Source organism: Pelodiscus sinensis, chromosome Z (genome assembly GCF_052426305.1).
Source record: "Pelodiscus sinensis isolate ZL-2025 chromosome Z, ASM5242630v1, whole genome shotgun sequence".
Classification (NCBI taxonomy): Eukaryota; Metazoa; Chordata; order Testudines; family Trionychidae; genus Pelodiscus; species Pelodiscus sinensis.
The window spans coordinates 34,989,931-35,014,747 of NC_143085.1; the positions used below are offsets into that span (position 1 = coordinate 34,989,931).

Sequence of the window (24,817 nt, forward strand, 5' to 3'; positions counted from 1 at the left end):
TAGTGAAGGGGGAGGGATGATTTCCCCCTCCCCCTTTCCATCTCTACAAAATTGTATTCAAGGGTACTTTCCATTTGATGCTGCAGTTGACAAGGATGCCTCCAGACATCTGGTCTCAAATACTTTTGGCTAGCGTCCCCTAACTGCTGGGAGGGGCTTGCGACTATTCCTCAGACAGCAAGATTCTAGATTCTCTTACTCTGAATCAGAGTAAGGAAGAAAAGGTGTCAACGAGATGTGGGCCTACTGTGCAACACGGTGCCAGGCTCTGCTTGGCAAATGCCTTGTTATTCCTACAGGCAAGATATCAGAAGGATATAGATTTGGAATAGCCCTTTATTTCTGAGTTTGGCACTGTACACAGTGCCAAATGTTGAAATAAGCTATTTTGAAATTGCATCAAAATAATATAAGCAGTTTGTCTCTTAAATTGCATATATTATTTCAATTTGTGGTGCAACGTAGATGCACCCTTAATCACTGATGTTTCTTCTATCTAAACTGGATTTTCCCCCTCTGATGAAGAGGGAAGAAGAAAAGTTTCACTGAGTTGTACACTTTCTGACAGTGAAGCATATCAGACATCTAATTACGTCCCTTCCTCACTGATGCTGTATTCTCTTCTTTCTTGCTGGTGGAGGCCCAAAGCCAAGAGTCTACTGTCATTTCCAAGGATCACAGAAGGAATCTGTCATATTCAAGTATTCCAGGCGCCCAGCCCTTTGCTTGCACTACTAGACTACCTCTTTTGGGTGGAGATTTAGCCAGATTCAGCTGTGACTCTCTCAGCTCTGCTTGGATCCTTTCAGAGCAGTTCTTCACATGCAGCTTCATGGCACTGACACTCACTGGCGGTTGCTGTGTTCATACTGATTCTGTCTTGTGATTGTCAGACTCAGAGGTACTTAAGTGTGTGGCTTAGATACAAAGGTGATAAGGTGCCGTGGATGGCAGTGCTGCTTTTTCTGCCAACTGCTTTCATTGGGCTGAACACTAATTCATCCTCTTAATTTGGCACTAGGATTCATTCTCCTCCTCCGCAAAGTGTCCCCCTTCAGTCTACTCATATGATTCCTGCCTGATTTTTATGGCTAGTGAACTCCTTGGTTCCTGGGGTGTGTTGCCTGCTTGTTGTAGTTGTAAACTGTCGTCTTGACTTTCAGGTGGCCGGAGGAGGAGTTGGATTTAATTAATCAATGGGCATTTCGGGGAGAGCAGGTCATCCATGGCAAACCTTCTGGTGTGGATAACTCTGTCGCGACTTGGGGTACGTATTTTTCAATCTCAAACCGTTCCTCTTTGGCTCTGAAAACAAGTGCTGTCACTCTGAATATAAGAGGCCTGGACTTGGGCATTGGGAATGGCGGCTTCTCCAATCTCCTTCATGCACTGCTGTCTAGCTGATGTAGGGAGGTCAGATGGGATTTTCTCTGGGTACAATTCCTAAGTAACACTTCATCAAAGAGTCTTTGCAGACTGCAGTGGAAGTAGGTGGCTGTCCAGCGTGCTTCTCAAATGGCTCTCAGCTATTTATTCAGGGAGTTTTAAATATAGGAAAAGGTATTCAAAATCCATCCTACAGAATTAGTGAGGATTTAACCCTAGTCTGTCCTGTTGTCAGACATTGAATTAGAGAGGGGAAAGCACAAATAAAGCCTTTTCCTTATACCATCTTAGTACCAAATCTTGTTCATAGTTTTCCTCTGTTGTTGCTATCTTGCTGAAGGTGATATTTAGCATAAAGATAACATTGCTACTGTCTGATGGGTTTATTATGGACTAATGCTTTGGTCTCCTAAGGGGGAAGGGAATTGTCTGTTGGACTGACAAGAGGGTAGGGGAAGCAACTAGAAACTCCCAAATCTTGAGTCTAGCTTTGAGGCTCAGAAAGACAGCATGACTTTAAGGCCAGATTCCCTATCTGTAAAATGGGAGTTAATGCCTCCCCAGAGTGTTAGGAGGCTTAAGTCACTAATGACTGACTCACACCTCTGCACATTAATGCCTTGGAAGAGGAGCCCTGATAGAAATAACTGGACTTTCCAAATTATGAAGCAAATAAACTTAAAAAAACCTCACTCCAGGATAATGCTTTGGAAAATGTACATTAGTCTTAATTATTATATGAAGGGCTCGCCGAACTGCGGCGAGCTCTGCTCGCCAGCCGTGCTGTCCAGCGATCTGCGCATGCGCAGATCGCCCGAACCCGGCTCTTCCGGGTTGCAGTCTACGCTCCACCGGTGAGTAGATTGTATTATTTGTTGAGCCCTGATTATATGTAAGAGTGCTGTGATGCTTTGTGCAGGCATGTGTCTTAATCTTTTTAATAAGATTTCATGATAGCTATTCTTAACTAAACGTTAGGAAGTGGAGAATGTTGTTGTGAGGTGCTGTTGTGTTGCTAATAGCTGCTCTCCACAGATACTCACACTTCTCTGAATGTAGTATTTAATATGACTAAATCTACCCCAGCACTCTGCATTTGATTCTTAATTCATTAGTTTAGACCAATGTAGACTTGAGTCTAACCTAAGTCTATTTGAAAATCTTTTTATTTTCTGTGGCCTCTCAGTATGTGAAAGAGTGAAGGCACCAAGTTACTCCTATTTGGGCCAGATCTCCCATTGAAATGAATGGAGCTCTGCCTGCTCAAGCTATTTGGGGAGTTGGCCCATTGTTTTGCCCGTGCTGCTTGCACTTATTAAGTATACAGAGGAGTGTTTCATCTCTAGACATTAAAGGTATTTTCAGATGTGATGACTATTATGACCATGTACATATTTTACTTTAGGTGGAGTACTCAGATTTCAATCAGGAAAAATCACCTTGTTGAAGAGGTAATACTAAAATTATATAACAGTATACATACAGAGCACATCTATGCAGAGTTTGTCTTAAGGCATGAGAGAAACTAAATAATGCTGAACAATGTAGGTTGGGATCTTGCAGACATAACTCTCTATTGGACCTGGGCTTAGTTAGCTTTAGTATCTCAAACTAGTTTTGTTGCCTTGGATTTGGGAAGAATGAGTGAAATGTTTGGTCATTGTCTGAAGTTAGATTACAAGACAAAAGATCAATATTAATTTCATGGCCTTATAGGCAGCAGGATCAGGTCAGCTTCTGGCAGCAAATGACATTAAATTAAAAAAACCCAACTTCTCGCTTATTGAATTTTTAGGATGGTACAAAAATCAAGCTGCAAAGCCATGTAAAAAGAGAACAAACCCTAGTTCAGAATGCTCCCTTTACCTCCAACCTATGCACTGTAATTCAATGCCATTAAAATCTTTCATAGTGCATGAAATTGCTCTATTAGAAGCTAATGTCTCTAGCTAGCTGGTCTCATAAATGGTGTTTCAAAGGACAGATATGAAAGCTGAAAAACATGGATCTCAGTAAGTAGGTTTGTCATATTTGTAGAACCAACACGGTTGTATCAACGTTTGTGTAATTGAGAGCACTGAGCCCCTACATAGCCAAGCATTTGAGCATACACTTAACTTCAGTGGCACTCTTTGAGTGCTCAAATGTAACAGGACTTTTCAGGCTCAAGTATGTTAGATTATGATCTTAAATAACCAGAATGCTCTAGAGAAGTGATAATCTGACTGTTGGTCTGTCTGCTGTGATTGATTTGAGATCTCAGTGTACAGGCAGTCCCCGAGTTACGCGGATCCGACTTACGTCGGATCCGCAGTTACGAATGGGGCCCTCTCCCTGGTCTCCAGCAGACCAGGGAGAGGAAGCAAAGCGGCGGAACACGCGGGCAGCGGAGAGCCCAGACGCGTCTGGGCTGTCTGCTGCCCGCGTGTTCCGCCGCTTTGCCCCCGTCCCCCTGGTCTGTAGACCAGGGGGACGGGGAGCAAAGCAGAGCAAAGCCCCGGAGCACACGGGCAGCAGGACAGCCACGGTGCGTCTGGGCTGTCCCGCTGCCCCCGTGCTCCGCAGCTTTGCTCCGGACGCCTGTGGTACAGCAGCTGGGGCGCGGCCGGTTGGTCCCGTAGCACCGCTCTGGGCGCTACTGGACCAACCCGGCAGCACCCCAGCTGCTCTGCCCCAGGTGTCTTGATTCAGCCACTGCTGGTCAGTTTCAGCAGCGGCTGAATCAGGACGCCTGGGGCAGAGCAGCTTGGGTGCTGCTGGGTTGGTCCTGTAGCGCCGAGGAGCGGCCGCGCTACTGGACCAACCCAGCAGCACCCCAGCTGCTCTGCCCCAGGCGTCCCCAAGTCAGCCGCTGCTGAAACTGACCAGTGGCTGACTCCAGGAAGCCCCTGCCCCGGGCTTCCTGGAATCAGCCACTGATCAGTTTCAGCAGCAGCTGACTTGGGGATGCCTGGGGTTCTTAAGTTGAATCTGTATGTAAGTCAGAACTGGCATCCAGATCCAGCCTCTGTTGAAACTGATCAGTTTCAGCAGCGGCTGAATCTGCCAGTTCCGACTTACATACAGATTCAATTTAAGAACAAACCTACAGTCCCTATCTTGTACGTAACCCGGGGACTGCCTGTAGTAGAAAGGAAGAAGCGCTTATGTTATGGATCATTGATTCTCCACTTGTCTTATTCCAGATTAGGTTAAAGCAGTCCATAGGTGAGAAGGATGTAAACCAGAGTCTGGAGCACTCTGGTGAGAACCTGGTACTAGCTTCAGAAACTTTTTTAAAAGGGAGGTGGTTGCTTTTTAAAATTGAAATATATTATTTGTAATATTTAAGTACAATAGCCTTTCTATTTTTTGAGGTGGGAATAAATTGTGAGGGGGAGAAATTAGCTTTCTGCTAAAATGATCAGCAGTGAAATAGTTAATCATATTGACGACAAAATGGACACCACTAGGCTTCAGAGTAGGTAAATCAAAATGGGTTGTTATCGTCTGAGAAACACAGGAAGATGCTGCTGCATCAGTTGACAGAGGCTTCACATTTTCAAACTTATTTTTATGATCACAAGAGACAGATACCTTTTTGTTTTTTTTTTAAATGAAATAATTCTAAAGCCTAATTATGCAGCAGAGTTTGTGGCTGTGAAATAGTACAATACATGGGGCCCTGCTTGTCCCTGCAGTTTATGTGCATTGTTTAACTATAGCATCAACAAGGGAGGAAACTTGTTGATGGATGTGGAATAAACCTTGGATGTTGCTCAGTTATCAAGAGGAGAATGAATTTCAGAATCTTTGCTTTGTTTTTAGGGTGCCAACTCTAAGGATCTTACTGACCAACACAAAGGTCTCTCGGAGCACCAGGACCCTTGTAGCAGGTGTCAAAGACAAGATTCTTAAGGTGCAGCATCTTTTTGGTAGATTACAGTGATTTAGAAGCACACCTGTTATTTAGGCTAACCCAATGGTAACTAGGCAGGACAGTAATGGAGTGTCTAGACTACTGGGTTTTGTTGACGAAAGTGGACTCGTGTCGACAAAACTATACCTGCGTCTACACTAGAACTCAGCAGTTTTGTCGATGGCGGTAAACCTCATTCTACAAGGAATAACGTCTTTTGTTGACAGAGTTCTGTCAACAGGAGGTGTTATTGAATCTACGCTGTCCTTTGCATCTGCACTCTCATGTCGACAAAGTGGCTTGCTTTGTCGACAGAACTGGATGTAGTCTAGACACTCTTTGTCGACAGAAGCTTTGTCAACAGTATCTGTCGACAAAGCCTGTGTCAACAAAAGCCTGTAGTCTAGACATACCCTAACTGTTATGGGGGAGAGTTGACCTGCAGTTGTGTAACCCTGGGATCTCTTCCATGGAGGTAGCAGGGTGTGCATTACTTCATTCACATCGATTTCTTGGCAGCTGTTGTTCAGAGGTATTACTCTGTTCCTCCTGGTTTTACTGCTGCATAATCAGTGGGAGCGGATCTAACTGGGGAGGGGAGAGAGCTCCTCCCAATAGGAGTAGGTCAAAACATCCTCATTAAGGTGGTATGTTGGATTTGACCCTGACTTTAGAGTTACTATATCACCCCAATCACGTCAGCTTAACAGGACTCCTCCAGAAATTGTCCCCATATCTAGCTTTCTAAGCTCAGTGGCATGGAGTCCCAGCTGTTCTGCAATTCTGATATAAAATGAAGGATTTATTTCTCCTCATTCCCATGATTAGCCAGGACTCTGTGCCAGAACTTTATTTTCTTAACTGAAATGACCTGCTATGATCTTCCTGCTTTTGTGGTGACAAGCAGTCGGATGAACCTCACTCATTCAAAAATCATGTCAGGCTCCAAAGAACCAAGAGAGTCTCATTAAAAATCACGAGGTGTGTGGTGGTATTTTTTTTAACTATTTCTCTTGTAATTTGCTTTTTGCATTTTTGAATTGCTAAGGTTTTGTTTCTGCAACCAGAATGGCTAGAAATGTTGAGTCTGTTTTCATTTTTCTAAAAAATCCCCTAACTCAAGGATATTTGGGGTTTAAGGAAAAAACCATCATTAGTCACTGAACAAAATCACACCCTCACTCTTTCTCCCTCCCCTCCACCCCCCATTTCCTCTGAAATGTGATCAGCTTCTGCTTTAAATCTGACACATGAATTGTCCAGCCTTGGGGGTTGGCCCACCTTCCAGTGCAGGGACGCCATGGGATACCACAGAGTTGTCTTCATGTGTCTCATTTTTGTCTTCTCAGTTTCCTGCTATAATGAACCCAGTGCTTGCCTCAATAGATGCGATTTCTAATGAGTGTGAAAACGTTCTAGAAGCAATAGCTTTGAGTCCATCACAGAAGTATTACCTTGTTCTAGAGGTAAGACTCCTTTGCCTGCATTTTTGGACACTCTTATAGTCACACATCAAAATGTCATTTAAAGATCATTAGGTTGGGAGAGATTTTGATAACAGGAAATGTTCAGAGAGCCACAATTTGTATCTGTTATCATTAGTGCACTCCTTATGTCTGAAGTAGTAAAGGGACTGGTGCTGCCTCCTGTATATAACTTATTTGCTTTTATTATTCTTTCAGAGCCATAACTGTCATTTCCCTTAGTTGAAGGGACACCAAATGAGTTCAGGATCAAAATGTCTTTTTCCATGGAATGGTTTGTCATTTGATGGCCCATAGACCTTTGAATTGAAAATAGCTCTTTGGTATCTTTACATTCTCATCACTGACAGAGCCAATACCAAGCACAAAACTCAGCAGCTGCTGTTTTTGATAGATAGTCTAGTAAGAAACCAGCCTCTGCTTTCTGTTCGTCCTGTTCTCTTGTGCCTGGAGACAAATAGCAATAATTGTGGCCAGAACTGTTCTGACATTGATGCATGAAGTGAATGAGATCTGTGATCATTTTTGCTCATTTAAAGCATAGAGAGTCTGTTATGGAAATGCCTCTTTCAAATTAAAACTTTTTTTGAGGACACTAACTTGTATATTTACAAAGTGTTCCAATTATCCTGAAGTAATTATTGGTGTTTGGAAAAACTTATTTTACTGACCGCATCTGTGTTGGGACATGTTTTGTTCTAGTTAGGTGGATGAACCCACCTCTTGAATAGGAGCATGGCAAGTCCGTATGCTAAAAACGAATGCTTTGGGCTCTCAGAAATACTGTAGAAGTGTCAATAGGACAGAATGTCAAGCACCAAGGCTCACAAACTTCAGTGACCTGCCTTACTGCAATAATAGCTGGTTATTGTTTCTTCCGGTCCTAGAGGAGTTGATCGATAGTGAGGTGTTAGAGCAAGATATTCTATTCTCCCTGTCCTTTTTCCTCACGCACATACCCAAAAGAACCAAGCTTTCCCCTGGTTTGGCTTCTCGGGGTAATAAGGAGCCTCCGTCAGGGATAGGACTGGAGGTGCTCTATTCTGGCTTTCATTCACAATCCATTTGCACCATGAGAAATTTGAAGGGTAGCTTTTGTTTCCCCCTCACTCACTTGCATTGTTGTTTGCTGTATGTGGTTGTGAAGGCGGGGCCCTCTGGTGGAACAATGAACAATCTGTGTCTCTGCAGTAAGCCTTACTGCCATGTATGGAGCAGTGGAGACCAGGGCAGATGAGCGAGTGCCTGCCAGTCATGTCAAAGGACATCCCAAGGCTAGATGAAGATGGTGTCAGGCATTGAGCCTGGCCGATAGCTGAGGAACAACAAAGACAGTGATAGCTGTGACATGTCTGAGTGCCATCAAGAACTAAGGTGATGCTGGGAGTACAAAGTGCTGCCTGCTTCCCCGAACTAGGAGTGGAAGCATAGGACTGGCAATCTAAACTCCTGGGTTCTCAGCTGCATGAATCCTGTTTCACTTTGAGCAGGGCATTTTAAGCTTTCCATCTCAGCCTCTGTTCTCCAGTCTGTAGAATGGGGCTAAGTCTCCTTTTCCCTTAGGAGTGCTTTGAGAGGTCCATTGATAGTAGCTGTAAATGATGTGAAGTGCTAGGAGAGAAAAGGCTGAATTTATGCAAAATTACATCACGCTGTTATCCTGCAATAAGAATATCAGAGTTTACACAGAGCTTATTCAGTGCATAATGAATGGCATTTTCTCCCTCACATTTTCAGGCTGTTGTTGTAATGTAGCTCAGGACAGCTCTCCATTCAGTGCCACTTGCTCTAAGGCTATGCATTACTGTATGTTCTGTAAGCAGGAGAGATCAGTGTGCTGTCAGACCCACAAATAGGTTTAGTGGGTGTCCTCTGTGACATGAGTTTGGTAGGTCTCAGTCCAGTTCCCATGGGTCTGTATTAAAAGTAGGATTTGGTTCATACCATTGAACCAAAATGGCAGAATGATTTTGTATGAAAGCTTTGTTTTGTGTAACATAATGGCGCGTAGGGATGTGAAAAACAGAAAAACATTAACCTTGTAACCAAACAAAATTGTATCGGTTGCACAGTTAAATGTTTTAGTGGATGTAGTGGGAGGGAGGGGTTGCTGGCCCTCACTGTGGGCTCTGCCCCACTCCTGAGATCCTGGCAGCTGTCGCAGGCTCATGACCACTAGTGAGGTCCCTGCCACCAGCCCTGCTGCTGTGGGTTCCCAGCCTCTGATAGGATAGGAATGTTAAATTTAGTTCATTGAATAGTTGATAAGTGGGGGAGACAGAGGGATTAGCTCCCAGGGCTGGGAGCTAATCCTCTAACCCACTGTGACTCTGCCTTTTAAATGTATTGAGAGCCTGCCTAATGCTAGGGTTTGTTACCAGGTGTGCCACTGACTTGTGGTATGACTGAGACCATTCACGTCACCTTGGTTCTTCATTTGTCCAGCAATCAAATGGAGAGGAGGGTTGTGAGGTTTACTTTGGAGAGTGCTTTGAGGTGCTGTTTAAAATGCAAGTAGGAGGAATGCTGCAAGTAAGTTGGCTTCTGTTTGTCTTGTGTCTGAAGATTCTGCAGAGGCATGGTTGATTATATGCACATACATATATATACTGTAGCTGAAATGTGCAGCTTTGGACATCTTTGTACTTGAGCCGTCAAACTAGTCTACTGTGTCATAAGCTGTCATCTGACTCCTGGCAGATTTTGAATTGGAATATGACAGGTGTCTTGGATCATCATGGACAGCATTGTGCCTTGCGCTCAGGCATATAAAGAGGCTCCTGGATGGGCATCCAGTCCAGTGTACGGAGCATGCAATATGTACATACTAAACACTGCTGGCTGGACTATCTTCCCCCATTTATACTAAAATATAGAGCACATAGGCTGTGTGGGGGGGTGGATCTTGTATCATCTCATTCCCACGTGGTGTTTATAGTAGGAGTATTAGATATAGTGTAATTAAATAGCTGTGTAACCACATGAAACCTCATCTGTTACACAACTTTTTGATAGTACCCAGGGGAGGGGCAGCAGCCAGTGCCCTCCTGGCCCCACTCCTGGAGAGCCGACAGCTGATTCTCCTTGCATATCAGATCCAGCCTACCCTCCTCCCCCTCCCTGCCACTGCCTTTCTATAAAAGGCAGCAGCTCAGAGGCGGACAGGTGAATCTGGTGCTCATGGTGAGCCTGCTTAAAAACAGCTCCTTATAAGCACCGGCTCGTGCTACCACCTTCTCCTCCCTTGTTGTCTCTGGTTGGAAGTGTGTGTATTCAGGACTGTATCTGAGCATAGGCAGAATAGGCAGTTGCATAGGGCACCAGTATTTCTGGGGTCCCACTCTGCCGGGAGGAACCAGAAGCAGTGGAACATGTAAAAGCAGGGCTTCTGGGTCCTAGAGAGCCCATGTGCTGCCTGCAGCACAGTCTGAAGGAGGGGATTGGCTGCTGGGGTCTCTGGGAAGGGGAGGGGTTAGGGGTGGGAAAAGAACTCACCTGTGTGACTCTCTCCCCTGGCATGAGGTGAGGCAGTCTCTGGCAGTATCCTCCTTTTTGGGTTCCCCCATAATGACCATTCTCCCCACCTCGTTTCCCCCTCCCCGCAGAGCACCCCTCTCTTGCCCCCTCCCCTCTGGCAGGGCTGGGTTGGGTGAGGTGCTGGCAGGAGGGTGGAGGAGCAGGCTGGCTGGCTGCGTGCTGAGGCAGGGGCGGACTGGCCCAGTGGGATACCAGGAATTTCCTGGTGGGCCATCCGCCGAAGGGCCAGCTGGCGGCTGCTGGAGGGGGATTTTGACATGGGGTGCTAGCGTGCTGCAGCCTGAGCCCAGCACTTTAAATTCCCCGGTGCTGGCTGGGGCACGGTGTAGGGCTGAGGGAGCGCATGCGCAGCGTGCTCAAACGCCATGCAACAGCTGAGGGAGAAGCCCGGGTGTCTCCCCTCTCAGCTGGTTTGAGCTCTGCACCTGGACGCTGCTGCTGGGGAGGGGAGTGAGGCGGGTCTGGGGCTGGGTGTGTGATCTGGGGGTGGGCAAGCACACCCCCCTCATGGAGGTCAGCACGGGTGCCGCGCTCCCTAGCTGGTCACCCGCCCGAGCGCCACTGCCCTCACCCTGACTCCTCCTCGCTTGGCCCTGGCAGTGCTCGGCCGCCACCTCCCCTGCTGCTGGCTGAGGCTGCCTGCCACGGCTGTTGCAACTTTTGGCTTCACCCGGTCGCAAACGCAGCGCTGCTTTGTGGCTCCGTGTGGGCAAATGATAGTGGGAGATGCCAGCTCGATGAGCGAACCTTACAGTGCAACATGGGGGACAGGCACAGTTGGGGTAGCTGCATAGCGACCTCTCCCCCCCCCAATACTGAGGAGTGGGGGAGGGAAGAAGGCTACTTCCACCCCGTTATCAATATGCGTTGGGGGGAGGTGTTTTTGGGGTGAGGGAAAGCCTGGGTCCATAAATCCCCATCTCTTGCAGTCCTGTTACTACATGACACTCAGTTTTCTTCAAACATTTCTAAGCTTCATGGTTAAAAAGAAAATCTTTGGGAGGAGATATTATGCATGTTGAGATTACATATTTATGTCCCTCTGAGCATATCTGGATCTTTAAGAGGTAACTTTTTGGGGGGAAGGGGAAGTGGAGAGGGGGAGAGGTTACAAAATAAAAGGAAAACGTACATGCTTTGTTTAAATGATAGAATATTTCAAAAATGAAGGGAAAAGTTTGTATTAATATCAGGAGGAAAGTGACTAAAACATCAGATCCGTTTTTTGGTGGACAATAATTGCAAGTTTTCTGTCTTTTGCTAGAATAAAAAGGGGTGGGGATACAGGAGTGAGGGCAGGGGGCGGGGAGAGTTGAGAACTCAGGGCAGGGATAGAAGGATGCTGGAGTGAAGGCAGGTGGTGGGGGGCTGAGGGCACAGGGTTTAGTGCGGGGCATTAGGGCAGGAGTATAAGGTTGCAGGGCTGGAGTCAGGGCAGAGATATGGGGGGACTCTTGGTGAGGGGTAGGGGTTAAGATGTGTGGGCAGAGGGCTGAAAGGTTTGTGAGGGCAGCTCAGGGCAGAAGGTGATAGAGTGAGGGCATGGGGCATGGATTCAGGGCATGGTCTGGTGGAGGGGGGACTCAGGGTAGGGAGGTGGGGGAGCAGGAGTCAGGGCAGGAGGTAGAGGGTGCAGAACTCAGGAGGGAGCTGGAAGAGATTACAGGGCTTACAAGGGTGACAGTGCTGTGCTGACGACTCCTCCCGGGCGGACAGAGCTTCGCTTTCCTGTCAGCAGCTCCTCCGAGGGGCCTTGGGGGCCTGCATGTGATGGGCCTGGCCTCAAGTTTGTCTAGGGTGAGCAGGGCTCCATGGGCCAACCCTGGCCTTCAGCTGGCCCCCATCTTGCAGCTGGTGAAGGAGGGCAGGGTTCTTCATAAATTTCCAATAAAATGTTGACTAATTTAAAAAATTATATTTGCATCATTCTGTCAAATCAGAATTTTTGTCGTGCTGCTACTTTAGTGCTAGTCCAGCAGCATTAGAGTGCTTAATTCAGTAAAACTGTTTTTAATAACGTGCGCGTGGCAAGTTTTCCAATACTGCAAGCTTATGTTTGCATTGCTAAGAGCAAGTCAGGCATAGGGGCATCAGTTTAATAATCCCGCCTAGGGCACCATAAATCCTAAGGATGGCCCTGTGTGTAGTCAACTACACAATGACATCCCTCCTTTACAGGAGTCCCATGGGGGCAGGATAGGAGCCATGGTGATTGACACTGACCATGCTTTCTTGTACCTCCTCCCTCTGTGCAGTTAAAGCCTCATCCAAAGGCATGCCATTAGAACATAAGAACGGTCTTACTGGGTCAGACCAAAGGTCCATCTAGCCCAGTAGCCTGTCTGCCGACAGTGGCCAGTACCAGGTGCCCCAGAAAGGGTGAACCGAAGACAATGATCAAGCAATTTGTTGCCTGCGATCCTTCTCCTCCAGCCTCTGACAAACAGAGGCCAGGGACACCATTTCTATCCCCTGGCTAATAGTCTTTTATGGACCTAACCTCCATGAAATTATCTAGCTTCTCTTTAAACTCTATTATAGTCCCAGCCTCCTCTGGCAAGGAGTTCTTCACACAGCGTGTAGTTAACCTGTGGAAGAACTTTCTTTTATTAGTTTTAAACCTGCTACTCAAATGAAATTAATGGTGTCCCCTAGTTCTTCTGTTATGGGAACTAATAAATAACTTTTCTTTATTTACCCTTTCCACACCACTCATGATTTTATATACTTCTATCATATTCTCCCCTCAGTCTCCTCTTTTCTAAACTGAAAAGTCCCAGTCGCTTTAACCTCTCCTCATATGGGACCCGTTCCAAACCCCTAATCATTTTAGTTGCCCTTTTCTGAACCCTTTCCAAGGCCAAAATATCTTTTTTGAGGTGAGGAGACCACATCTGTACACAGTACTCAAAATGTGGGCATACCATAGTTTTATACAGGGGCAGTAAGATATTCTGGGTCTTATTTTCTATCTCTTTCTTAATAATTCCTAGCATCCTGTTTGCCTTTGACTGTCGCTGCACATTGTGTGGAAGTTCAGAGAACTGTCCACGATAACTCCGAAGATCTCTTTCCTGATTTGTCGTAGCCAAATTATCCCCATCATACTGTACGTATAGTTGAGGTTATTTTTCCCGATGTGCATTACTTTACACTTATCCACATTAAATTTCATTTGCCATTTTGTTGCCCAATCACTCAATTTGGTGAGATCTTGTTGGAGTCCCTCAGTCTTCTTCTTTCTTGACTATCTTAAACAGTTTAGTATCATCTGCAAACTTTACCACCTCACTGCTTACCCCTTTCTCCAGATCATTTATGAATAAGTTGAAAAGGATTGGTCCCAGGGCTGACCCTTGGGGGACACCACTAGTTACCCCCCTCCATTCTGAAAATTTACCATTTATTCCTACCTTTTGTTTCCTGTCTTTCAATCTGTTCTCAATCTAAGAAAGGACCTTCCCTCTTATCCCATGTCCATGTAATTTACACAAGAGCCTTTGGTGAGGGACCTTGTCTAAGGCTTTCTGAAAGGCTTTCTGAAAATCTAAGTATACTATATCTACTGGATCCCCCTTGTCTGCATGTTTAACCCCTTCAAAGAACTCTTATAGATTAGTAAGACATGATTTCCCTTTACAGAAACCATGTTGACTTTTGTCCAACAAATTATGTTCTTCTACATGCCTCACAATTTTATTCTTTACTATTGTTTCGACTAATTTGCGTGGTACTGAAGTTAGACTTACTGGTCTGTAATTGCCAGGATCGCCTCTAGAGCCCTTTTTAAATATTGGTGTCACATTAGCTACCTTCCAGTCATTAGGTACGGAAGCCAATTTAAAGGATAGGTTACAAACCACAGATAATAGTTCAGCAATTTCCCATTTGAGTTCTTCTAGAACCCTTGGATGAATGCCATCTGGTCCCGGAGATTTGTTAACATTAAGTTTTTCTATTTGTTCCAAAACCTCCTCTAATTACACTTCAGTCTGGGACAGTTCCTCAGATTCATCACCCACAAAGGACGGCGCAGATTTGGGAATCTCTCTAACGTCCTCAGCCATGAAGACTGAAGCAAAGAAATCATTTAGTTTATCCGCAATGGCTTTATCGGCCTTGATTGCTCCTTTTATATCTCGATCGTCTAGGAGACCCACACGTTTTTTTAGCAGGCTTCCTGCTTCTAATGTACTTTAAAAAATTGTTATTTCTTTTTGAGTTTTTGGCTAGCTGTTCCTTAAATCTTTTTTGTTTTTCTTATTGCACTAACGGCAGCATGTAGGTGGAAAAGTCATCAGAAGTCAGGTGGAGGCACTGCAGCAGCTCATTGTTGCACTGTGTGAAGACACCAACTGGGAATGGAAAAGAGAAAATATCACGAATTGTGTAGTGGGTTTGGCCTGCTGGCTGTTCAGTTCACCCTATTTAACATGGCCTCTGGCAGCCAGGGACTCTTTCTGCTATGTTTGGTAGCTGAATCATGACCCTGTTCTGTGTAAAACATTACGGCGTTAGAATTTCATGGCTGCCAAACGCCTTACTTCCAACACTAGCATCTCTGATGTATTGAGGAAGGGCAATCTTGTGGTTAAGTCAGTTCTGGGTTTTAATTCCTGTCTCTGCCACAGACCCACTATGTGACCATGGGCAGGCCAGTTAATCTCTGTTCCTTAGTTTCCCACCTGTAACATGAAGATATTCCTCTCTCCGACCCTCATTTGTCTGTCTGTTTAGACTGTAGATCTCCAGAGCAAGGTCCATCTTTTACTATACATCTGAAGAAGTGGGATGTGTCCATGGAAGCTTATGATACCATCTACATGTTTTGTTAGTCTCTTAGGTACTGCAGGACCCTTCGTTGTTTAAGTTTTTACTATACATGTGTTTGTAAAGCAGCTAGTACTGTGGGGCCTGATATTTGGTTGGGGGTTCTAGGTGCAGTCGGAATACAAAGAATCACTCTGTGGTGGTTTCAGGCAGCAGATGGATCTCGTTCAGAGCCAGCATGGCTAGCGTGACTGGCTAGAACCAGCAATGTCAGCTGATGGGTAGATTGAGCTTCATTGGAACTGGGGATGTTGTCCTGGTTCAGGCTGCTCAGTTCCTGCCCACTGATCAGACTTGATAATTATAATGGTGCCCATTCATGTGCACGTATTAACATCCGGGGGGAGGGGAGCTTCTAGTTCTGTTTTAAGAGTACTTCTCTCATGCACTACTGTTTCATTATCCTGTTTTTCAGTGCTCTCCTGCTAATGGCCTGTGCCTTACACATGGCAGCATTTCAGCCAGCTGCTCCCTTCCAATTAACTCCTTTAATTTTGAGCTTCTGTCCTCTTAAGCAACCCTCACCCTTGTGATCCTTACATTTCTTTGTGTGCATGTCTAGTTCTGTGCATGCTGCCAGTTCAGCCCTGTGCTGCAATGGTCTGTGTCTACATGGCAAGCATGTTGTAAGCAGTGCCCCCATCGACGCTCCCCAGTCAGCTCATATTCGGGGGAAATGGAGTTGTTCAATCACCATCACCTCTCTGAAGCTGCCATTCATGCTTGGTTTTGTGGCATTGGATATTTGTGCTCTAGGGGTGGACTTGGACTTTCTCCAACTTGTGTATTAAAGGACACTGAGCAGTTGTTTGATTGTGATGACTTTGGACCCAGATTGCCAGGGGCTGTAGTTGAACTGCTTACTAGAGGTGAAAGGGTCCATGTCCTGTTATCAATCTCCTGGGCCATTCGTGCCTCCTTGCCACAAGCAACTAACTGTAGTAAACAGCAAGATTTGGGCATGATTAGCCCTGTAGCTATTGCAGTTTCCTGGCATGCAGGATATCTGGATGACCGGATGGCCTCAGGGTTCTGGCTGCTTGCAGTAGCTGGGCTTTTGAATACTAGAAATCATCTCTGCATTTTTTTTGTGTGTGTGTACGTGTGTGTACGTGTGTGTGTGTACGTGTACTTTCATAGACCTTAGATGGTCCTTAGATGGTCCCAGAATGGAGGACAGGGGGAAACTTTAGAGAGCCTGACTAGGTATTAGTAGGCAAAGCCAAGAGTACCTGCCTCATGCTGGGGAAACGCCCTGTAGTCTGAGTTCTGCATCTCTGCCCTGGGGAGAGCTGTTCTGTATGATAGAAAGGAGACTTTAATATTGCTTATCATTGCCTTGGCAGTGATAGCAGTGTCCTTGGTATTGCTGAATTGACTAGGAATGGGAGCGAACCCAGCGTGGTTCTTTTCCCTCGGTATGAGAAGGGTTTGACTGGTGTCCTGTTCGGTGCATGCATAGCAGGAGAGAAAGGAAGCAGGGCAAGACTATCAAAGGCTAACATTCAGCATCTTCAGAGTGCGTGTTAGCAGCTCTCTGAGCCCATTGTTTCCATTGGCACCTCTCCATTGGCACCTCTCTCTAACAGCATTATAAAATGGATGGATACCTGTGGCTGTGAGGAAAGAAAGGGATAGCAGATCTAGGCTAGAAGCCCGAGGCTGCCAGTGGGCTCAGTTTCATGGTTCAGCATTGCTTGTTCCCAAGAGTGTTGTGCTGCTCAATTTCCTCTTGCAGTAAATGTGGCAGTTCCTCTGTGACTTCGTAATGAGTAGCTCATCCACAGTCCAGCTCTGCTTTCAGGTGCCTTGAAATAGCACCCTTCCTCCCTGGAATGAAGACTTGTAACCCGGAGGATTGAGATCCATGTGGTTTTATCATCATTGCTTTGTTTTAAGGAGCTCGTCGACATAAACCAGCATCACTTAAATGTGATTGGAGTTGGCCACACCTCACTGGATAGAGTGTGCCAAGTGACCGCCAACCATGGGCTGCACAGTAAGCTGACTGGTGCTGGAGGAGGTGGCTGTGCAATAACTCTGCTAAGACCAGGTCAGAAATCCTTAATTTATTATTGATTGATCATTGAACTCTGTCTTCCTTTTATCTTGCCAGAGAGGCCCACATGGGTGCTGATAAAGCGTGTGTGTATTAAAGCCCTTCTCGCCCCTCCATTGTTTAAATCGATATTTAAAAAAAACCAAAACCTGAGGTGGTCCTTTGCTATGCATAGAGCTTTTACATTCTCCAGATGAGCTTTATGTGAGTAATTTTCTGTTTACTGAGACTGGTGGAAGCTTCAAGTAGATAAGAGGCCTTGTTCTGCCAGCTATCATGGTTCAGTGTTTGTGCTGCTTAGGCTGTTGCACCCAGCACATCTTAAATGAATGTAGAATAGGTTTATTGTCTCTGGCTGCATCTAGACTGGCAAGTTTTTCCGCAAAAGCAGTTGCTTTTGCAAAAAAACTTGCCAGCTGTCTACACTGGCCACTTTGAATTTGCACAAGAACACTGATGATCTCATGTAAGATTGTCAGTGTTCTTCCACAAATACAATGACTCTCACGTTCGGGGTGGGGAAAAGCCCTTTTCTGGAAATGCTTTTGCACAAGAGGGCCAGTGTAGACAGCTGAGAACTGCTTTGCGCCAAAAAGCCCCAATGGCGAAAATGGCGATTGGGGCTTTCTTGCGCAAAACAGCGTCTAGATTGGCACGGAGGTTTTTGCGCAAAAGCACTTTTTCCAGAAAAGCATCCATGCCAATCTAGACACTCTTTTCCACAAATGCTTTAACGGAAAAACTTTTTTGTTAAAGGCATTTGCGGAAAATCATGCCAGTCTAGACGTAGCCCTCGTGTAGTGAGTGCACAGTATACTGGAGATTGTCCAGGAATCCTTTGTTCTTCTGCCCTCTACTGGCTAGTTCTGCTTATGGAGCAGAAGGATCAGTGTGTAGTGTACAGTAACAACTGTGTAAAATCATCATGATCTAGGGATGGTAAAATGCAGTTAATTGACTAGTCGAGTAGTCAATGTACACTTCAAAGGAGGAATGTGGAAGTGCCCAAGAGGCAATGCAGAACTCCACATACAACCCAGGGCCAGTGGGAAGTCCCTCTGACTCTGGGCTGTATGTGGGTGCCTGCTTTGAAATGCACAAGAATCCCCAGGGGGGGCTCCTGTGCATTTCAAAGCCATGGAGCCCAGGGTCAGTGGGGGACTCCCCAGCTGATCCCAGGCTCTGAGCCCAGCTGGGGGGTTCCCACTTGACCCCAGGCTCCTTGCTACGGTGTTTTAAAGGGGGCAGTGCCACACAGCTGATTTCCACCTCACCTGTGCAGCATTGCTGCTTTGAAGTACCCCTTCCCCACTCCCTTTGCTGCCTCTATCATGAGAGGCAGTAAGAGGGGGAGGGAATGGACTAGTACTTAACATCCCAATCATGATCACAAACACAGTAGAGTAGTGGTTTGTAACCTGTGGTCTGCAGACCCTGGCAGGGGTGAGGGGGAAAGGTCTGAGGGGGGGAAAAGGTCTGAGGACTAAGATTTCCAAGAGTCCCCATCTCCATTCAGAACTTTATGGGGGTGCACAAATGAGAAGTTTGAAAAGCACAGTGATAGAACATGTAAGAGAACTTCCTGGCAGTAGTTAGCTTATTAATTTCACATGGGAATTTCAGCCTTCCATATTTAAAGGGCTAAAAGGATGTGTATAAGCTGAAAATAGCGTGTCTAAGGATGTTAAAATGCAATTAGTCGACTAGTTGATAGACACTTCCACATTTGCTGCCTCTGGGCTCCAGGCTGCCCCTTTGAATCACTGCAGAGGCTGCATTTTAAAGGGGCAGCCTGCCACACAGCTGATCTGCAGATCAGCTGTGAAGTGGGCTGCCCCTTTAAAACTGGCAGAGGCAGCAGTTTCAAAGGAGAAGTGGCTACACAGCTGATCCTGGGTTCTGGGGAAATGCTGCACAGAGCCCGGGGTCATCTGGGGAGTCCCCAGCAGATCCCCGGGCTCTATGGCTGCTCCTTCGAAAGGCGCACAAGTGGCACTTTAAAGGGGCCGCTGCACCACTGTATGGAGGCAGCAAAGGGGAGGATATCAACTAGTCAAAATACTATCCAATAAGAAAATGCTTATCGGATAGTCGACTAGTCTTTTACATCCTTACTCTGCACCTTTATAATGCTACTTCAGTGTAGACGCTTGGCATACTAGAAACTACTGGATTCTTAAGTGCCCATTCATGTTTTCAGCCATTGCAAACTTAAATCAAACCGATCAGTAAACAGGCAGTTCATTAATGTAAGAAGAAACAGATAAAATGTATCCCTTTATGCCCCCCCCCCTTCATAGGTGTTCTTTTGGGCATTTGTTTCCTTTTCATGACAATACCCTTTAATCCATATTAAATCCATGGCAAGACATTTCCATCTCCCAGCAATGACCAAGCTGAACTTAACTGGCTGGTGTAACCTCCTTCTTGGCAGACACAGACCCGTTGATAGTGGAAGCAGCCAGACAAGACCTCAGTGCCTGTGGATTTGAATGCTGGGAGACTAGTATTGGAGCGTCTGGAATATGTCTTCATTCCCCAACATCTTTGAAACCAGAAGTGCTGCAAATTTTTAGTAAGGTTTAAGGTGACATGGACTCTGAGTGACCTGACTGTATCCTGTCTTCCTTCCCCTGCAAGTTCAGAGCTTTTTAACTCTTTACTGAAATTGCGGCCCCCCTAGTGCCGAAGATACTTGAGCTGAACTTTGAAGTTGCCAGTTGGAAAATGGGGCAAAATATCAGTGGCTATGGAAGTGTCATGAATGGAGTTCTCAATCGAGTTCAGGCATGGTATAATGGGGATTGCTCCACTGAAGATGGTAGAATTATTGTTCTTACTTACCCCAGCTGTGAGTTGGGCCCATGTCTCACTTGAAAATGCATTTACTATAAGAAAATTCAAGAGTACGGTGTTTAACAGGTACAAGAGGGAGGAATATGCAAACCACACTGTCCTGGCCAAATTCTGGTTTGAGTAATTACATTCTGTCTTTAATGCATAGGGAGTATTATCTTTTTCTTTACCTGCCTCTCCAGTCAATGTGAGTCTGGAGTAATTAATGTGCACAGAGTTGCTTGAGTTTCTTGTAAAAGACACCACACGATGCAAAGTATGAGACTACTCCACTGTTTCTACAAAGCTGTTGGAGGAACTGCTGAGACTATAACTAAAAAATAAAATGGCTCTTGGTTGTGTTACTAATTAAAGTCGGATGATTAAGTTCAAAGTGAAATTCCAATATTCTGTGCCCCATTTTTTGTAGTTTCCTTTTGCACATTCCTTCCCTGTCTAGGCTGTTACATTAGTCTCTGTAGCCAATTCTTTGAGCAGTCTTGCTGATCATAGACTCATGGTCAAGTTCTCACACTATTAAGATCACAATCTGCAGGAAGGTGTTTAAAGTAAGGACGTTAAGTATTGGTTATTTTAGTAATCGAATAGTCAATGATTTGTTTGCATTGACTATTTCAGGGATTCCCAAACTTTGACACGGGGACCAGTAAATCCATTCACGAGCTTTTGGAGGACCAGTAACATTTATTTGCATATTCATTAGGCAAATGATGAATATTCAGATAAGCTGTTTCTGGTCCTACGAAAGCCCCCAGTGCCAGCATTAGCAAAGCTTTTGATACGGCCACCCACAATATTCTTGCCAGCAAGTTAAGGGAGTATGGATTAGATAAATGGACGGTAAGATGGATAGAAAGTGGCTAGACCAGGGTTTCCCAAACCTTTTACTTTAGTTGGAACCTGGGTTTTTTTAGTACTGTTTTTTTGCAGCCCAAAAATATAAACGCATATTAAAAGAATTTAAAAATGAATAAATGTTTAGTGTTTTCCCCTATCCCTTGTGGGACACAGTGTTGCGTGGGCACTCCAGGAGGCGGGAGCAGGAGCAGATTGGGGGTAGGGTATCTGGCTAGGGGTAGGGTTGCCAGTTGTCCAGTTTTGTACTGGACAGTCCAGTATTTGAGGGTTCTGTCTGGGAAACAAATTGAGAAAATACTGGATATATAAAATGTCCAGTATCTTCTAATTAGGTAAGTTTTTATTATTATTAGGTATATCAGTCTGTAGCTGTGAACTGCCTGGCTGATAGATGTGCTCATGATGCACGAGCACATCTATCAGCCAGGAAGTTCGCAAGTACTCGAGGGAGGGTATGGCAGTGGGGGGAGGGGAAACTGGAATCCCTGGGGCTGGACTCACTTGTGTGCCTGGATCTGCATGTGCCTGGGTCAGTCCTGCTTCCCGCCAGCTGATTTGCTCCCCCCACTTCTCCTCCCAATCTCCCCTATCCAGCCCTGCTGCCCCCCGGCCAGGCCTGCTTCTGCTGCCCCCCCATCCAGGCTTGTTTCCACTGCCTACCTGCCCCAATCTCCACCGGACAGCCCCACTGCCCCCAACCCTGCTTCCTGGTGGCTTGTTCCCTCCCCATCCCCCCCACACCTCCTCTCAGTCCGCCCCGCTCCCCTCCTGGCAGCCACGCTGAGGCCCGGTATTTTTTTTTTTCCTGTGGCCCGGTACCAGGCTGCAGCCCGTAGTTTGGGAGCCGCTGGACTATTTGATTAGTCGGTAGGTCAGTGCTGCCCTTTGAAATGCTGCCGCGGCATTTCAAATGAGCAGCACCACATGGAGCCCGGGATCAGCTGGTGACTCCCCTGCTGACCCTGGGCTCTGTGGTGCCTGCCCCTTTGAAACACTGTGACAGTGTTTCAAAAGGACAGCGCTGCACTGAGCCTGGGCTCCCTGTGGCGCTGCTGCTTTGAAGTACCTCTCCTCCTTCCACCCCCTCCACTTGCTGCCTCTATCTGATAGAGGTGGAGAGTAACTAGTCATTATCATCCCTAGTTTAAAGCCAAAGGCACTGTATTTTAAACTCATGTCAATATTTCTGTTCATAGTAGATTTGTGAGGATCCCAGGCTTTCTGTGTTTTAAACAGTCTAAACTTTGGTCACAGGCTGGGTGTTAAGAATGCATTATTTTTGCTGGGAATGTTCAGCCAGTGGAGCATAATTAGTCATTTTTACTTTGTGCCATTCACTGGAGTGTATTGCCAGAGGAGATTGACCCCCTAAAGTAAATCAGTTTCCAAAATTATCTTTTGCCATTTTTTAAATGATGCTTCTCTAATCAAGTGATCTACTTCTTCAGTGCAGAATCAGTACTACTTGTTTTGTTCGCCTGCAATGGGCTGGAGTTCTTCACCCTTCCACTTCCATACCAGACACTTCTGTTACATAGGGGGGTTTCTTGACTGTGTTAAATGCAACCTGCATACTAGAATTCATATCAAGTGCTCCCTCGCCTCTTTTGCTTCTATATTGAGCTGGCTAGATAAGGGCTGTCTGGATGCCATTCAAAATGTAGTTCCTAGTCTGACTTTTGACACTGTTGGAAAAAGCATCCTTTTCCCTTAATGTCCTGGTCAAATAGATGGGCTGTGGGAAATGTGCAGGGAGGACAAATAAAGGCTAGGTTGCTTTCAGCTGTTCTAGCAAAATGGTTACAAATTATTCTGCAGAGCAAACAGTGCTGCCTCTGGCATCTCTGGGTTTTCTTGCTTTTTCACGGGTTTAGACAAACAGATGCTGTTTCTTTCCTGTAGTGTGAGCTGTACAGATCCACTAATTTTAGGGCCCTTCTACATGGGGGAACTTACTGGCTAAATATTCTAGAGAATAGGGATATTACATTTTGATTAATCAAATAGTTGATGGATTTCCATCAACTATTTGATTAGTCAATAAGGACTAGCCTGGTGTTCCACTTTTGAAATGTTCAAGAGGCCCAGGGGCTCTTATGCATTTGGAAGATTGAAATGGAGCAGGGACCAGTGGGGGGGGGGGGGGAGGGAGTGCTGTTTGTCCCAGGCTCCATGTCCCCCAGCACCTCCTCCTATCCCCCCCCCACCTCCAATGCTACCTCTTTCAGAGAGAGACGACAAGGTGGGGGGGGGGGGGTAACTCGTCAACTAGTGTGTCGACTATCCAATAAGCTTTTGCTTATTGGCTATTTGACTGATCAATTAGTTGCTTAATCCCGACTGGAAAAACCTCCAAGGGGAGTTGTAATGATATAAATATAGTGGTACAATTATGCAAGTAGAGGCTAGTGAACATCCCCATATAGACAAGCCCTTTCTCTTCTGGGATAGCTCATATTTTTAGGAGGTTTTGTATGTATCAGCATTGCTGAAAATCCTAATATATGTAATCAAACAGTGCATCTCCATCCCAATAAACTCATCTAATAAAGCATCTTGTTAGTCTTGGCTATGTGACTACCTTTTTTTGTTTCACCAAGATCAGACTAACACAGCTACCTCTCTGTTACTCTCCATCCCAAGCAAATCTTTTTTCCTGGAAGCAGGGAATGTGTCCTGTCCTACTGTTAGGTTGGGCAGAACTAAATGTACCCCTTTTTCATAATTTTGACACAGCACTGTTTGTTTTAAAGCATTTTTAGACTTTTTAAATCATTTTTTAAAATTTTCAGTTACAAGAAATTATGCTGGGACTCAGGCAATTTTTTTTAGTTATGATAGACATTGAGAGTCAAAGTTAAACCTGTCTAATGGTTAAAACACATTGTCAACATCATGTCAAAAATTACAAGGTAAATATATAAATTAAGCTCCTAAGTTCTGAGGTAGCACTTTTCTTTCTTTGCCCTCTGTCAATTTTGATACCTATCAATGGAAACATTTGTTTCAATGTGTGTGTACTATGAAACTGATGGCTACTGACCTTTACCAATAAACTCTTTCCAGGTGCACCTGTGTTGCTTCATTACGTGCTCATGGAGGTGTAGCGCCAACTTGCATCTAGGCAGATGCAATTTGATTGTAGTAATTTTTAAGTGTTGAATAAAAAATAACCATCACCCCACCCTTGCACTGGTGCACCCCACTCCCATAATTCTCTCTGCATTAAAATGTGTCTCCCTGGCATAGCCTGAGCCTTTGGTATCTTGTCCAGGACTTGAGAGTCTCCTTCCTAATTCTCACTCTTCTAAGTATCTCCCCCAGTTCCTAAAGGGGTGTCCTAATTTTTCTTTGTGACTAGTGCAAGAGCCTAGGGTCATCTCTCATTCATTGAGCAGTCACAGTGCAAGTGGCCCACGGTTTGCCTGGAGAGGCTTGCCTCTTGGAATGAGCCCAGCTTTGCTTTCCATTCCAGTCCTTGAATGCCAGGGGGATCTGTCTGTCTGATGCAATATCTTAGTTGGCACCATGAAATTCATGACTCCACATTATGAGCTGAGAGCTCCTCTGTGGCTAAATAATCTTCAATCACTGGTAACCTGGGCTAGATATTCAAAGCAGCAGCCTGGATTCCTGTTACTGTCTGTCTCAACCATTCAGTTCCCCTTTCCTTCAGTATATAAATATGTGCAATGAGTATGACACCTCCATCCCACCCTTTGGCTCTCCATTATCCCAGCACAAGAACTAGAGGTGTGGCACTTGGGTACAGGGCAACACACAGCTCTCTTGCTTGGGAGGAATCTAACCGCTGGGATCTGTCAGCAAATTTTCAGCCAGCCTTTAACTGGGCCTCTGATTGATGAGATTAAGATGTGCAAGTGACAAAGAACCCGATGGGGTGCAGCA

General features: G+C 45.6%; 1 protein-coding gene across 4 annotated transcripts in view; it reads left to right on the forward strand.

Annotated features, from left to right (window-relative positions):
• MVK (mevalonate kinase) overlaps nt 1-23,979 on the forward strand; it is a 30,987-nt gene extending 7,008 nt beyond the window's left edge. For all 4 annotated transcript variants that reach the window (XM_075898829.2, XM_075898831.2, XM_075898830.2 and 1 more), the window contains 6 exons: nt 1,164-1,267; nt 2,792-2,837; nt 5,194-5,284; nt 6,634-6,750; nt 17,035-17,188; nt 19,629-23,979. In XM_075898829.2, the coding sequence (XP_075754944.1) occupies nt 1,164-1,267; nt 2,792-2,837; nt 5,194-5,284; nt 6,634-6,750; nt 17,035-17,188; nt 19,629-19,780 (664 nt within the window). In that variant the 3' untranslated portion in view covers nt 19,781-23,979. The remainder of the gene's footprint in view (nt 1-1,163; nt 1,268-2,791; nt 2,838-5,193; nt 5,285-6,633; nt 6,751-17,034; nt 17,189-19,628) is intronic.
• The last annotated feature ends 838 nt before the right edge of the window (nt 23,980-24,817 follow it).